Source organism: Pocillopora damicornis, chromosome 4 (assembly GCF_964200805.1).
Source record: "Pocillopora damicornis chromosome 4, jaPocDami1.2, whole genome shotgun sequence".
Taxonomy (NCBI): domain Eukaryota; kingdom Metazoa; phylum Cnidaria; class Anthozoa; order Scleractinia; family Pocilloporidae; genus Pocillopora; species Pocillopora damicornis.
Window position 1 is genome coordinate 5328692 of NC_142673.1, and position 16931 is coordinate 5345622.

At 37.7% G+C, this 16931-nt stretch overlaps 1 protein-coding gene across 1 annotated transcript in view; it reads right to left on the reverse strand.

Moving 5' to 3' along the window:
• The window catches only part of LOC113677769 (adhesion G protein-coupled receptor V1), a 57346-nt gene extending 41014 nt beyond the window's left edge, over positions 1-16332 (reverse strand). The window contains exons 1-23 of the mRNA XM_089204604.1: positions 16165-16332; positions 14905-15144; positions 14412-14516; positions 13852-13965; positions 12318-13190; positions 11767-12019; positions 11107-11400; positions 10573-10691; positions 10157-10240; positions 9473-9557; positions 8295-8395; positions 7612-7768; positions 6893-7095; positions 5958-6481; positions 4926-5158; positions 4183-4385; positions 3477-3642; positions 2645-2699; positions 2345-2480; positions 1834-1949; positions 1498-1623; positions 817-1025; positions 123-349 (exon numbers count right to left, since the gene is read on the reverse strand). Coding sequence (XP_089060730.1) covers positions 123-349; positions 817-1025; positions 1498-1623; positions 1834-1949; positions 2345-2480; positions 2645-2699; positions 3477-3642; positions 4183-4385; positions 4926-5158; positions 5958-6481; positions 6893-7095; positions 7612-7768; positions 8295-8395; positions 9473-9557; positions 10157-10240; positions 10573-10691; positions 11107-11400; positions 11767-12019; positions 12318-13190; positions 13852-13965; positions 14412-14516; positions 14905-15144; positions 16165-16332 — 4791 coding nt within the window. The remainder of the gene's footprint in view (positions 1-122; positions 350-816; positions 1026-1497; positions 1624-1833; positions 1950-2344; positions 2481-2644; positions 2700-3476; positions 3643-4182; positions 4386-4925; positions 5159-5957; positions 6482-6892; positions 7096-7611; positions 7769-8294; positions 8396-9472; positions 9558-10156; positions 10241-10572; positions 10692-11106; positions 11401-11766; positions 12020-12317; positions 13191-13851; positions 13966-14411; positions 14517-14904; positions 15145-16164) is intronic.
• Positions 16333-16931: the final 599 nt, after the last annotated feature.

Genomic DNA, 16931 nt, shown 5'->3' on the forward strand with positions numbered 1-16931 from the left:
GACACTTAGACTTTTTGCTAATGTTCAACTTGAGGTTGACAAGATATTGCTCTACCTAATACACGTTGAACGCCATTCCAGGAATGGACTTTGAACGGCTACGAAGGAGACTGTATTCATACCTTCTCGTTTTCATTCTCGATAAAATTCACATTTCCACTGGCCATAGTGAAATCATCTGAAGCTAATACAGATGATGAATTCTTGAATACACTCCAAGTGACAGTGGCTGCCCCATACTGGCCCTTGAGACGTTCAATAGTCACAGTAACATTAGTAGACTCGCTGATTACTATTGGACTGACTGACTTGAAACCGAACAAACCATTAGCATTGTCACTCTTAAGTACTGAAAAGAAAACAAAAGAGAGCACGTAAATCAAGACGCGTATATTTTTTATTTCTTAGTGTTTTCGTGTTGTTCCATCTGACGCTTTAGGCGCTGCTTTTTTGCATTGGCTGGACTCGAGGTTGATCGAATAGAGTTACATATATCCTATCTTGGATGAACAGACCGGAGTATATCTCTACTCTAATTGGAATTTAGAAGCGATTCCTCTGCAAAAAATTCCCTCTTTATGTACGAAATTTGAAAATAGTGAATTTTGCTGTGGGGAATGTCCGAAGTTTGCAAACTGTGTTGAAAATAAAAGCGTTCAAGGAATGAATTTCACTTTCATAGAGAATCAAAGAGCTTTTGAAGGACAATTAAGTAATCTGGTTTAGGAGCTGATAGAAATAACAAGTTTTCAGCAATAGCACAGCAATACTTAGGGCTTCTTGCATTAACAAATGTGTAATATATAATTATTTAACCTTTAAGATCCATCCAAAACTCATTAGTGTCCAGTCGCGCCCCGCCAAGAGGACTGTACAGCACCACATTATAAGGCGTGTCGTCTTCTGGTTTGTCATCATCAATAGTGCTTAACGTTAACGTCCTTCGTGTTACTCCAGGCTCAAAGGTTAAATAGCCATTTATTGGCGTGAGTTCGTTGTTAGAAATGGACATTTCTTTGACCGACCTGAACAGGAAAAACAAAACTTAGCGATCTTCTGGTATTATAATACACAACAGTGCCATAGTGAGGTTCGTGGTGGAGAAAGTAAGGCATGAGAGATCACAGAACACGGATCTCAGATGTCACTTCACAATCAGAAATAAGCATGTAACAGACTACTTAATCCTAGAAGAAGACTAGGAAACTTGGCAGATACGAGCAAAGAAAGAGTGTTTGAAGAATCAAAACCAACTGAGATAGAGCCGTTGAAAACGAGATAGAGCCGTCAATAGTGCAATAACGCAGGCTCAATTCCTATAACGAGGCCAATCTTTTAAGCTGCTGACTTTTATGCTGTAATTTAATCGATCTTTCATTGAAAATTGTACAGAGTGAACATCAAGAATCAAGATGAAATTGACAGTGAGCTTATTTCATTAATTTAAGTTCATCACGTCTTACAGAAAAAGAAGATTCCCCTGAGCAACCCTTGTACCTTGCCACTATCACTTCTCGATACTCTGTTATGTCTTGGATGCATCCTGTAAACTGTGATTCTGAGGTAGGTCCTTTTCCTACTCGGTAAACGGCAGCAGAGCTTAATGATCCTGATGGGAGCGGACTGAAACAAGTTTAAGAACAATAATTAGCACAAATATAACAATAATACGCCTAAGTAAGAATTAACGTAGCCTATTAGAATCCGCGCGTACTTAAATTGAGAAACATCATTAAAAAAAAAAGCCTAGATGTGTGTCACATTCAGAATTTTGCAAAAATAAATACCATAAACATATGTACATGATCACAACACTTCATTTCAGATCCTTACTATGCATTGCCGACTGGATCTCCATCGACATAAAACTGAACAACATTTACATCCACAGTAAAAACCACAAAATGCCAGCTGTTGTCTGCAATGTCCTTGCCAAGATTTACCTCAGTCTAAAATAAAAATGGAGATATAAGATTCCAATGTCTAATAAAATCTACCAGGGACGTTTTCCATTCTCCAAAGTAAGTTAAATTAAATGTCACAAACAGAGCACTTCCCCCATAAAAATTCCCGAGCAAAATTACATTTCGTTTATTCGGTCCAATTTCTAACAGTTCAGTTCACGCTATCTCAGTTACTTCGTTTTTTCTTTTAACTCTTTTTTTCACACGCAAACTGGCTCCTGCTGGATCCCTTTGGTCACGAATCTAACAACAACAAGGAAAATCAAAGTGTATCTTCTCGTAAACGGCATTCATAGATATATAAATTCATTATGGCGTAACTATCCCATGATAAGAGCATAATCTCCTAAAAGTTGACACATTTATTAGCTTCTTTGTACCTTGTTTGACAAATAGAAAAAGTCTGCTACTGTGGTAGATCCAGTCGTATTCAAAACCAAAGCAAAGTTCACGGCATTTCCATCCAGAGTGGCCAGCACATATCCATACATTCCTTTAGTAGCATTCACCCAGAATCTGAAAAAGGGGAGACATTATAACAGGATTAGGCACTAATTCAGGGATCAAGTGGGCCTTGCTTACAAATTACACTATGAGAGACGACAAATTCTCTCGCAAAGGGTGCGATCATCAACTAATCTTACCTTAGTATTAAAAAAAACAATATGAATAATTCTCACCTTACACTAAACTTTGATTGTGGACTGGTCGAATCAGACAGTTCAACAAATGATTCTGTGATTACAAAACCAGCAAAGATTAGTTAATAAATACTTGAAGGTGAGAAAGGAATTTTCATTCTCACGTTGTACAAACTTTGAGAAGTTTACCTGGGTTTATTTTCAATTAAGAAGTTTCAGGATTTCCAACCAATCTGGAATACAACTTCCTTTTCACGAAAGGAGATTTCACCAAGTGCACTTCATTAACTTAACTGAATTTACTCGAAAGAGGTCACATGAATTTTGCAAATAAATTTGCATGAAGATAATTACAGATGCAATGATGCTAATGAATCTGAAACCGCAAGAAAGTTGACATTCTTCGCACTTTAACTCCAAATAAGAGGCTTTTCGATTACGTGTCGTAAAACGAAAACCAAAGTAAAATAGAAACGAACACAGTAAAATGTAAGTACATTTTAAAGCAAGTCAACTGATTGAAGCGCGGGAAAACGTGAGTGACAAAGATACGGTCGGTGTTAGTTTTGCATCTGATTGGTTGAGAGGCAGGCACGAGTTTTCTGAACCAATCACAGAGGGAAATAAAAGAAAAAAAATTCTGGATTACTTTCGACGCTCAATATAAAATTACTCTGCCTGATTCGCAAATCTCTTTTTCTTCCAAACCATTCCTTAGTAGTTAGTAAAGATCCGAACATGATTTTTTTTAATCAAGATCTGAAAAGCATGTTTACTCTCATCACTTGTTTGATGCATAAATGTAATGTATCGTATGAGAAGTTGGACGTTCACTACTACTGTGGGTTAATGGACTGACTCATAGCCTTACCATTGTTAGTTCCATTAAAGCAATACACGTAGGTCTCTGTACTCAATCTGCGCAGATCAGGCCGGCTGTCAACACCTGACATCCTTGAGCCCAGTAGAAACAAATCATAAGCATTATCGTTGATGCTAGCCAATGACGCCGAAGCTGTTTGAATTTCCCAAGCAACCTGCAAACAAAAGTAAAAGCGCATTCAACACACAGAATTACCCAAGTGCTCTCGAACCAACATGCGTTACACCAACATGCGGTACACAACCACGATTACATTGTCGCACGAACATCATGTTGCGATCAACGGCTTGATTCTGCACAGAAGACTCGGATTTTCCGTCTGTCCGACATTCTTGAAACATGGCACTTCCTGCGTGGGAATTTAACCACATGTGTCGGTGCCAATGGGCGTAGGCTTATAGCACAGCTTCTAGTATTTTAAGCCAAATGCTTGAGATCTTTTTTAGAGGTTACATTATCATTACCGAAGACAGGGAAGAGTCAAAAGACATTCTAGAAATTTCCAACCACGTTCCAAAGCGTTCTTTCAATAATAAATCAGAGTTAGAATGATCGCATATAGAGAATTTTCTCTTTTCGCGTCGACTCGAACTTTTTTAAGGTGCATATAAGTCACTGCCTCTGTACATGCTCATGATGTAAATTCAATCCTCTGAATATTCTCTAAGTTTCCCACATGTGTAGCAAATCTTACCTGAATGCTTCCCCATGATCCTTGATCTCTCAAAACTGTCACATTTTTTGTGGTGGTAGCTTTCATTCCAGGGTTATAGTCTTCTGGAATTTCCACAGACCTTTTCTCAAACCTCATCAATCCATTGGGGTCATCGTTGGCAGTAACCGTCAGGGATGCTTTCGATGGACTGCTTATAACACCGTTCTCACCAGTTTGAATCCCTAAAGAGATGTCAAAGTTGAAGCTCGCCGCTACAGAATGTAAACACATCGAACTACTTATAGACTTTTAAGAGAAATCAAAGTTTGTTTTCAGTTGCCGTTTCCCAGTCGCCCTAGTCATAAAATCTCAAACTTCCTATTGTCAGTAAAAGCCACGGACCTTTCGAAATTTTGAATGGAGATCAACATCAGAGTCGCGCGGAGAGTTGATAATCAGTTGAGTATCATGAGTTAGTTTCATGGGTAGTTATTTGTTTGCCGATAGACGCAAGTAACCTTAATCAATTGTAACTTGCCATTTTCGGCCTAAGCGTATTAATGTGCATGATTTCTCTAAGATAGCTGGCCACGAACAAACGAGTTGTACCTTAAGACATTAAACATGACTACAAAGTAACGTAGTTGAGATAAATACAAAGGTTTTAAGTCCAGACAAGGTTTCAAGTAATTTCCTCTAATTATCTAATATCCAATTGGACAAAGAAAATTATCTATAAATAAGAATCTGGGACAAAAATCTTCCGAAACATAGATAAACACCTGTTGCATTGACGAGCTGAAGCTCAAAAGTTTCATGTAATTCAGCAATTCCGTCTTGGAGTGGTGTCAGTCTAACAGACTGCGATGATTGACCATCAACAAATGTAACAAAGTCAACGACATCAGTAAACTCTTGGCCAGACGACAGATCCATAGTGGTTCCATTGGAATATAGGCGAACTACTTTCCAGTACAATCTGACCTCACCAAACTGGGCAAGCTCTCTTTCGACACTAAAGGGTAGAAATCAATATGGCATAGAAGTTATTTAGTCATGAAAATTTCCCCCCTGATCTTAATTTTCAGAAAGTCTTTGACGGTCCATGACTGTCAGCCAAAGTTTCAAACGTAATAATTGTATCTTCAGGGAAAGCTGTATCACTCTATACATTTTCATAAAGGACATGGTAGATCTCCAAACAAGTTTACTACAAATTAAACAAGTATCCTGAATGTAAGAAGCAGTGTTCTAATTAGTTAGTAAATTAAATAAACGATACACATCAGGAATCTTGTTCTATCCGTTAGACAAAATCACCTTCCCAAAACCACTGCGACTTGTTTCCTTTCTCAGCCAAATGCAAGTACAATGTAAATGGCACAATTAGTAATAATAATAATGTTTATTTCTTATATTGCGCAGTCTAACATGCGATAATATGATCGAGTGCGCATTACAACACTAAAATCCACCCAACCCAACCCAGGGGAGGACATCCATCACACAGTAATCTCGTGCGTGGGAAATTAACGTCTCCTACCCCAAACCCTGCAGGAGACGGGACCTCCGGCTTAACGTCTTATCCGAGAAGACGAAGCAAGGTGAGTGAAGCGACTTGCTTAAGGCCACAACGTAGTGCCCCATCCAGGACTCGAACCCAGGCCGTCCGACCCAGAGTCCAGCGCTCTGACCACTGGGCCACTCACGCCTCACAAATCACCATAAAGTGAAAAACCTCGGATTTTAATAACAATAAGAAAAAGAACACATAACTCTCAGCTAGCTATTGAGCAGCAAGGAGTGTCTCTTACTTGAATTCAACCGCTGCATTCTCTTGTGTTGTCTCGTTCAGTGAATTGGAAGCAAACTTGAAAACGCCAGACCCCTTGTCACTCGCCAAAATAGTCACAGTGGCAGTAGTTTTGTTATGAAGCACTGTGTCCCCTGTTGAGTTTAAAAGACTGACTGTGAACGTCTCCACCCCCTCTGGGGTGCTGTCGTTCAACACCATAATCGATATGGTCTTTTGGAACTCTCCAACATCGAACGTCACTTTCGCTGTCTTGGGCTGGTAATCACCAGAAGTAGAGGTCGCAGTTCCATCCACCGTTTGATAGAAAACGTCAACAGTATCGCTACCATCACCTCCACGTTCAATGGTTAAATTGGCGTACAGACCCTCTTGAATTCTTACTGAGGTGGGTGGAGCAAAATACACTGGATCATCGTTCTTAGAGATGATTAAAGTGGCTTCAAGTAAATCCTGACTAGCTAATTTGGCTATGGTCGATATGTTGTTGAGACGTAACGTGAATGACTCGTTTCCTTCGGGAATCTGCAAAAAAAAAAAGGGAAAATAGAACCCTTGCTAAGTTCTAAGCCATTCCAAGGAGATGAGGAAAACTTATCTCGACAATAGGGAAATGTTCAAAATGGGAGGTTTGCCATACAGTGTCGTAAAATCAAAACCAAAGTTATCAAAGAGCCTATCAGCGCAAGGAAAAAAATTACAAGGCCCTCAGTGTGAAAACAAGTAAATTACCTGAAGCGCCGGAAAGTGCGAGTGACCAAGTCGGGATTGGTTTTAGTTTTGAACTTGATTGGTTAAGAGTAAGGCAAGAGTCCTCTACGCCAATCAGATGGCGAAGTGAAGCAAAACCAAAGAAATCCTATATTACTTACGACAGTCAATTGAAAACGGCTCTAAAAGACTTGTACACAAATACGTTTGGAATAAAGCACTCACGTTGTCTGTGAGAGATTCAATGGTAATAAACTTGGAATTCTCTCCAGCTGAGAAAGTGACGTGACCAGACACTGGAGACACATCGCTGGCTGGGTCGCCACCATTACTCGCAGTAATATTCCAGGAAACTGATACAACACCAAAGGTTCCTTTGTTACGGAAAACCTCAAAACGAGCACTCTCTGTGTTGGCTTCGGATTCATCTGTGTAAACAGAAAAAAAAGCACAACGTGTAAATGTTTTCTTTCAAGACGTAAATTCTTAAGATCGCATGTGCATGGTTCCATGAAGATTGGCAGCAAGGATATGGTACCAGGAACTTCCACTTTTAGTACTTTGCGCCTTGATTGAATGATGCCCCAACGGCCCGTAAAACCTGGTAAATCAGCCGTGAGTCCCCAGATGAGGGAAAAGGGAACCTTTACACTGAAATATCCGAGGAAAGACAAGAAAAAGAGGAGGGGAAGAAAAAAAAAGCCAAAAACAACAATAATAATAATAATAATAATAATGATAATAATATTTAACGAGGGAGGCCAACTCGCCATAGCGGTTTCCAGTGGGGCCCTCAACAACTCCCCAACACGGCTGGGACATACTAAACATGCATAAATATCACTCCCTTAGTGCCTCCAAAGCAACCACTGCCTTCGAACAACATGCAGTGTATGACGCATTTCATGAATTTGTGAAGCTGTCAAAAAAAGAGACAATTTTACCCATGATTTTGATGATATTAGCGGATTTGAAGCCAACCACACCATAAGGATCATCATTTTTCTCAATGGTCACATTGATTGTTATCTGGCTTCCCAGAACACCTTTCTGTCCATCGGGTCCTTCACTGTATAGACCCAACGAAAACTTCTCATCAATCTATAAAATATCAAAAAGAATATCATTCATAGTTATATGACTGGCTCTATGAATAGGCAATATGAAGCGATTATTGTATCCCAATTAGATACCAAAGCAAGAAAGACAGATGAATTTGCCTGAAATGTTTACATCCTTGTTGACACCTAGATTAGATTTTGTTGTAATTCATTTAGAAGGTTTCAGTTATTTCATATATTCATATATACAGACTTGTAAATATGTAACCTATTACAAAATTATAACCAGTGCAAGGAATCTAAATTTGATCTGTATTGGGTGTAAACAAGGACAAGTGAACCATGTGTGCCAATTCTATCTTTCAATCCTCTGTATTCTGCACAGTAAGGATTTTCCACTTATTTTACCCAAGTTTATTCTCAAAAAGACGGTTTGACCAAAACCCTGACCAAGCGTGTTTGGTCAAGATGACTACATGCTAGTTGAAATTCTCGTGGATTCAGGCATCTTGTCTAAAGCATTGATTGTTAGTAACAATTCTTTAATAAAGAGTTTCCAAGCATACCTCAGGAATATTATCAACTCTTGCAATCACTGAAAAGGATTTTTCTCGTTCACCAGGCAGAAAATTGACTAACTTCTTACTACCGAAAAAATCATCAACTCCTGAAATAGAAAAAACACATTGTCCATGAATGAGGTTACCATGAAAGACCATCAAGAAGGTTGAAACGATAAAAGTACATTAAAGAAACATTGTATACTGTATTTTGTCAATTTTTTCTTATTATTTATCATTGACTGACACACAGAAATATTGAAGTCCAAGTAATTTAGAGAATTCTAAACGAGGAAAATATCACACCTACATATGAAGCCAACCAAAATTAAGAAGGTTTAAGTAAATGATAACATGATTACATGTATGTTTGAGAACAACCTTCCCTCCTTTTCAATGTTGGTAATGTTGATAAACAGCCTCTTGCAAATAATTCAATTGTAAGAGGGGGTGTTTCAAGAACATTTGCTGATTGCTCACTGAGGGTTGCAAAGAAGATACATACACCCTAGTAAGAGACAAGTTGTTTTTACTGAGGAGAGGCAATCATGATATGTTTGGACAAGACCAGTTACAATAGGAACCTTTTTCAGAATAAAAAATAATCAAGGGACAAAACAGACAACGGGAAAAACTATTATTTGCTTTTTCAATGCATTTTATACAGCATTTGTATCCGTAAACTCCACTCAATTTTAACCAGTACAGGTTCAAATATATCGATTGTGGTTTATTAGAGCTACGGTTACTACGACCAGAACCTCACGCTATGATGATATAACTATACACTGTCCTAGGTATAACTGTGACACAGAAGGTGGAAAAACTCTTCTCGTTACAGCCGCAAAACTTTGGAACTCTTTACTTATTAAAATAAGATCTGGCACCAGTATTCAAACGGAACTATAATTGTAATTTTATGAAGGAAGGTTATGCTGGCTTCGATAATTTTCCCATTTCATAATTTTTTTAAACCGTCTGATCCCTTCTTAATATTCAACACAACATTTACTGTTTTTTTTTTTTTCATTCCCGTTTTTACCATTTTCTACTGCTTTTTCCTTTTTTAATATTTATAAATTAGTTTTATATCTTAGGGGAGGGCCACAAGTTTACCAGTTCTTAACCGTAATGTGTCACCCCCATAAATAAAGTTATTCATTCAATTATTAATTCACCGTTACCTGAAGGAACCATTCTAAACTGCACCCAGCGAGTGTCCAATGCGCTTCCCACTCGCTTTATGACAACATTAAAAGCATCACGTTCCTAAGCAGAGAATTTTAAAGCTCAAGTTAAAGCAAAAGTTTAAAACTAAAGTTACGATGAAAATAAAGAATAGCAGACAGTGCCCACAAAAAGACAAAAACATTTTTGGTTTCTTTTTTCAGTTTTCCATCAGTCATAATCGTCAGTATCATTTGGCACTTTGATCAATAACAAACTTTTGAATCACCGAACTGAATCAGTTAGGCATGACACAATTTCAGTAATGCCTGGTTATCATACAATAGCAGACAAATTGGCCAAATGGCTGTTATGCCAGCTCCAGACTAGTCCAGGTTGAAGGCCCAGCCATGTCACTGCGTTGTGTTCTTGGGAGAGACACTTTCCTCTCACAGTGTCTATCTTCACACGGGAATTTAAAATGATTACCAATCACTTGATGTAATGCTAATGATTTATTTGGTAAACTGCATTAGATTACTTTCTCATCCAAGATGAAGAGACAAACTTTAAGAACTTCCACATCACAAAAACTGAGGATAATCACAAGAAATCACTGATCGATTTTCCTCTGGAACAAAACCTCACACATTTATACAGTAGTTAACATGCAATGACAAAAGAGTTGAATGAGAACCTACCTGTAAAGAGAGGGGAGCTGTATTATTGAACTCAAATGTTCCCCCTGGATTATCATTCTCTTCAATGGTCACTTGTGCACTACTCTGTAAAATATATTCATAGATAACAACCATTATACACAGGAATAAGCTAAGGGGGTAAATTTTCTGCATTTGTGGAAGAGTATAACAGGGTAATTTAGTATTATCAACTGAGTTGATAACATAAATTGGACTCTATAAAGAGATTAAAAGCTGAGGTTCGAGCATTAGCCCTTCATCAATTGCTCTGATGGAGGGGTAAGGCTCTGAATATCAAAATGAAATGGTACACACTCAATACCATATTACCCCATTATAATACCATATTACCCCATTATACAGAGGTATTGTTAATGAGTGAGAAATGAAGTGGCAGTAATGGTAGCTCTACTTACTGCTCCTGTCTGAAGTCTGTCAAGATTTGACACATTGACGAGGTTGACAGTGAAGGTTTCAGCTACTTCTGGAGTACTGTCTGGTTTGATTTCAATAGTAATGTTAACCTCATCATGACCTTCAAGATAAAATCAACAATTATGAAAGACAGAAAATCAAAATGTGTTCATCCTTTTGCTGGTTGAATAAGGTTTGCAGAGTAGGTTAAAATGACTTCACCTCAATCTAATTTTGTTTTTCTTCTTTTTCTAAATAATATACTTCATTACCATAACCGAGATGCCATTATGAAGAATTGCTTTTTCTTTTTTCTTTTTTTTTTTTTTTTAATAGAGAGGTTTTTGTTTGGTTCCATCCCTTATAGTTTTTAACAAAGTAGGAAGTGCAAGAAATGTGAGAACATTACTTAAGAGAACCACAATCCTGCCTTAAAACAAAATACTTTAGGTGCACACAGAAAATTATTGAAAATGGAAAGCCCTTATGTTTGAAAATACATGTAATTTGAAAGATTTTCCTCAAAGGAATATTACCTTCTTCAAATGTGACATTTCCATTCTGAGGACCAGTATCATTAGCAAAAAATGTGGCACTAGTGCTTGTGATATTCCAGTAAACGACAACCCTATTGGCAGTTCCAGTTCTCTTTACCAGCAAATGAACAAACCGTGACGATGGACCTTCTGCCTCCTGAACAGAAACTCTCTGATGCACTGTGGAAAATCCAACTTCTCCATTGGCATCTACCGCTGTTATGTTTAGGTAGATGATAGATCTGTTTCCAATCCTAGGCGATGAGGGTTTCACTGAGTCCACTATGGCAGAAGCTGTTGAACATATTTTTTTATAAGAAATTCAATTTTTGTTCTTCTAAAGGTGTGGCATTTATGCATGGTAAGTTTAGACACAGCTATCATCCCAAAATGCCAACAGTTTTCTTGTATCTTTCAACACTCCTTAGTATAGAGAGGCACTGTGAGAGAAAGAGCTTTCCCAAGAATGCAACACACTGACCCAGCTGCAGTGTAAGGTTCCCACCCATACCTCTAGGTGCACACTAACCATATCTCCCTGTGTATGCATTCTAATCTACTCAACTGCAAGTTTGCAGGGGTCATTGCCATGTGTTTGAACCACTACATTTTCTTCTTTAATGCTCTCAAGCATACTTGGTACTAAATTCATGCACCCACCTCCTCCTCTTAAGGCCACTCCCATCAGCTCGGCTTTAAATGCGGCACCAAGCTTAATGAATTGATCATTGGCAATCTGCATTGTAACAGGGATACTACTGGAGCCAGCAAGTAGTGTTACTTCTTGTTGTTCCTCATTTGAACTACTGCTGCCTCCTGGTAGAATGTAGCTAACACTCAGGTTTACAGCAACATCTCCAACCAGTCCCCCAGTCCTTGTTATATTAAGAAGTAGATGACGAGGTTCACTATCCTGAGAAAAGATTGAAAAAAAAAAGGGTTGATTGAAGGGCAATTAAGTTTTCTGCAGGGGCATTAAAAACTACTAAGTAAAGAGGTTTCTAATAAAAAGAACTTCATTTTATCTCATTTTCAATACAGTACACAAGAAACATAAATAAATATTGCACAATACATCTACCATTATGATAAGCATTCATCAAATGATAAACCAAACTTCATAACTCAAAGTTAACCACAGTTTGGTCATCATGTTTACCCAGTAGACTTTAAATCCCCTAACTTTTTAGCATGGAACATTACACACTCACCATATCTAGTTTTTGCTCATTATCTCCAGCAAATTGGAAGACACCATACACGTCATCACTGTCTTGCACAAAAAAATCAGCTCTTTGTGCTAACAGAGAATTTTCAAGCCTGGCACCACCCGTGACATTATAGAGTTGAACATAGAACTGCTGAGCCTCTTCTGGCACAGAGTCTAAGCGGACAGAGACTTGAAATGATGTCTGACTCACTCCTGCAGAGAATGTTACCATTCCAGATGTGCTCTCAAAAACTGAACTCACTTCATCGCCATGGATTTTCCAAGAAACTGTCACCACTCCGAATGTTCCAGCACTGCGATTCACATAAAACATGCCTTCCCTTGCAGCACTATCTTCATCCAAACTGGCAGGATGATCACCAAATGAGATGACCCCATGTTGATCATCATTTGGTAAAAGAACCACAATGGCAATTCCAGGTGGCTTGATGTAAGCATTTTGACTTGCATTTGCTAGATGGACAGTAAAATTCTCTGCTTGCTCTGGTACATTATCATCAATTAATTGAACAGTTATCTTCTTTTTGGTATCACCTGGTTGAAATGTTAGTGTACTTCTACCATCTCTATAGTCCTTCCCTGGTTTGGCAAGACCTGGTGCAAGATACCACTCTACAGTCGCTACCTCATTCACAGGTCCAATCCGCGTGATGCCATCATCAGCAACCCCTCTGTAAACTTCAATCTCAATTGTAGACTGATTTTCGGGGACCGTAAGCAGTTGAATTGGAAATTCTAAAGGAGCATCGTTTGCAGAAATTCTCACGCTAATTTGATCAGCACCTGCCTCAAGTACTGCTCCACCAGTTGGTGATTCTAAAGTCAGTGTGAATGTCTCATCATTTTCAGGGACCTATGATATGAAATAAAAACCATAACCAATGTACAGTACATACAGTGTACGTACATATGTATATATTCATGCATACTGGTAATAGAACTTGAGGTGAAAAGGTTGATTCTAAATTCATTATTTCTGCTTCAGAAAAATTGAATTTAAAACAATTTAACCATGGCCATCAAAGACTTGATGCTCCAAAATTTAAAATTTCAAGCATGTATCAACTTACACCATTCAGTTATGATTGTGGTACTGAGCATGTAAAGTGAATGATAACGTATGGACTCTATTTGTGTTAATGGTCAATATTCAGTGCTGTTGGGTACAGAGTTAGCAACAGAGGAGGACATTAACAGCAAGGTGGTGAATATGGTGTTGAGCCAAACCCATTAAAAAGGCTCCTATCAACACAACATCCACATACATGTTCACATGTATGCAATGGATACTTGGCTAAAAGTAGGCAGGGGAGGGTAGGGAGGGTAACAGATTAAGTTAAAGCAAATCAAGTCAAGAGAACCGAGCAAAATCACATGGCAAAAGCATTAAAACCACCCTTGGGCCCTTTGAATCTCATTAACTTGATTTAAACCTTGTCTAAATTACAGTTTATTTTTGCTTGGTGTTACCTAAAAACATAAAGGTCTATTTACATTATCTAAGATTTACTCACATTATCTGGTTTCACTAAGAGAGAAAGGTTAGCCATGTCCTGATTAGCATCAAAAACAACCACCCCACTGGTGTGAGTAAAATCATCTGATCCACTGTTGGGTCCACTTGTGACCTACCAAACAACAGAGGACAAGTTTATAAAAGGATTTTTTTAAATTATTATAGTACATGTAAATGGTTTGAGCCTAAAAGTAACTGTTGATTGCATAGTCTGATCATCCGGGAGAGAAAAGTCTTGAATAAACTGTTGCTGAGAGCAGTAATTGGCTTTTCAAAGATTGGAAGAGAATTCTTCATCAGAGTCAAGAATCTTACATTCAATTTGTTGATCTTGAGTCAAACTCATCATTAGCATCAAGAACTTTGGAATCTGATGATGAGAATTGACTTATACAGTACTTTCCTTTGCTTCAAATTTTGATTCAAAATGAACAAAAGACAAACATTAAACTGGTTTCTATTATTTAAACTGGTTTTAATCATTCTGTTATTTAAAGTAGTTTAAACCAAGAAAAAATTATGCCAGAGCATAATCCAAAGAGCTAAGAAATTGCATACCCTCCAAGGCACTTGTACTGAACTTATCAGACCAGCTTTTCTAATAAGTTTGATGTTCTTTCTATTCTCTTCTGCTGACAGTTCATCCACCACAATTGGCCCAGTCTGTAGAATTAAAATAGATCATGTGATGTCAATTGATTTTAAATAAAATTTAAATTTCTCTATATATAAAATTCACAAACATTAAAAACATTGTTTGGTTTGTTTTAAGTATAGGACAACAAAAAAATCTGGGAATTGAACCATGAATAACAAAAGTCTATACAACAATTCCTTTAAGGAATCAGATGCTTCTGTTTGTTGTTTTGTTTTGTTTTTTTTTTGTCTGATACCTGTGACAGAGTAAATTTCATTTTCCTTTCTTTAATGACCAAGTTCAAAAACTTAAACCAATTTTCAGAACTATCATATTTCATGAATATATACAATTGATGAATCAACCAATTTTTCAAAATAATAAACAGGGGACAGGAGAACTGTAATTACTCACCTCATTAAATCCAATGATACCAAATGCATCGTCATTGGCAAGTATTGTTAAATATGCCACTGACGGTGATGCCGTGATTCCGTTTCCTCCAGGTATAGACAGGTCAACAGAGAATGTTTCATTCCCCTCAGGTATTGCATCATCTACTATTGTGAAGACACAAGAGCCAGAGTTCTGGTTTGGCTTAAATTCAACAACTTGTGAGAGGCCATCCACATCATCTATGGCTGAATCATTCATCTGAAATGACAATCAAAAGTTTACATGTAACAACTGCTTTGCTGAAATGGTAGGACTACAGGTACTGTATGTGAAGATGTAGGTGCCTGAAGCATCCAGGGAGTTTCAACCATGGCAAGGTGGTACCTGGATGGAAAACTGCTCCTGTGAATGAGAAATCCCTACCACCCAGTACTACTAGGGGAGGTGGCTCATCAACAGCAGTTACATTAGAGGAATGAAAAAGGAGGGAGGGGAAGAATAGGAAAACCCTTGAAAACAGCTGCTACAACAGCACTTAGGAGTATTGAGGAATGGACATTACTAAACCATTCAAGAATTCAAAGATGTCTGCTGCAACAAAAATGCAGGTGAGCACGCACTTGTAACAATGGCTACTAAACAGAATACCCTACCAAGTTCAAACTGTTTAACTGTCAATTACATGTAACTTGTAAATAAAGTAGAAAAAACAAATTACATGAGTTACACTGTACATGCATGAGTATAACAAATCAATCCATCAAAGACTTTGCATATCCATTTCATGACAATCTGAGGACAATAACACATGAACAGTAAAATTTTGTTCTACAATTAATGTACTTAACAATTGTTCCATACGTCAGCATGCGTTCATTGAGATATGAAGCAAGCAGGAAGTTTGGAGAGCACAAAAGATGTGTAAAGATGTGTACTCTCGGCTACACCTCAACCAACTCTAGCTTCTCGAGTGCTCTCCAAACTTCCCAAATGCTTCATATTTTGATAAACACACAGCTGACGTATGAACCAATTGTTTTTTAACATTTTCGATCCAATGGAAAATTTTTTTCTCAAGGGTTTTGTTTGATGACATCATGAGAGTGCACAATAGGAATATAAAGCACGCTTGCACAATTGAATTTGGTCAGACAAATTTACTAGCCATGTTACAGATTCTATTTGAGACTGTTACATATGTGACACCAACTTAATAATTGAAAATAAAATGCTTGCTACATCAAATTAACAAACATTATTGGTTATTGCAAAACCAACCTGACAAGTGAGAAGCACAGTCTCTGTCATTACTCCTGTCCTGGATATTTCAAATGATGCTTGATTAAAAAGCACTTCTGACAATACAATTTGTGTGTTTGAAAAACGAAAATTCCCATCGCCAGTTGCACTTGATAACAGCACCACTAGTGTCAAGAGATGATACATCTCTGTGGAGCAAAGAAGATAAGATTTAGGCTATTCCCCTCTAAATTGCATAAGTGATTAACATGCAATTTCTCCCTATAATAGAATCCTTACATGTACATTATAAAGAAAAACAACTGATGTGAATACTCTTGAAAAGTTATCAGGTAGAAGTTTTAATCTTGATCTAACACCAAATTCTTGAAACTAATTTACAAGGAGATGTGTACAATGTAGCAGCTAGAGGGGAAAGCTAGTCATCAGATCTTGAGTGTAAGGGTTCAGGGAAACCAAATCATTGACAGTAGTAGTAAAATCTCTAGGAAGAATTACAGAGCAATTCCTGTTATTGTCAGTTTTGTGTCTTCCACACAACACTCAGACCAACCTGATTTTTAATTTGTTTTGAGCTTTGCTCGTTGGATCTGAAGGATCAGAAAGGAAAGGATCGGAAAAACCATATTTAGTTGAAATTATCATTTGTTTCCTATGACAAGATCAGTTTAAATAAGCAGAGAGCTGGCTCTCCTTTTCAAGCTTCATGAAAGTAGGTAGGGATGTGTGACTTGTTCTTGGCTATTTCCCTCTTTTCTCAAAAAGAAGAGCTTATTTTCTGGCTT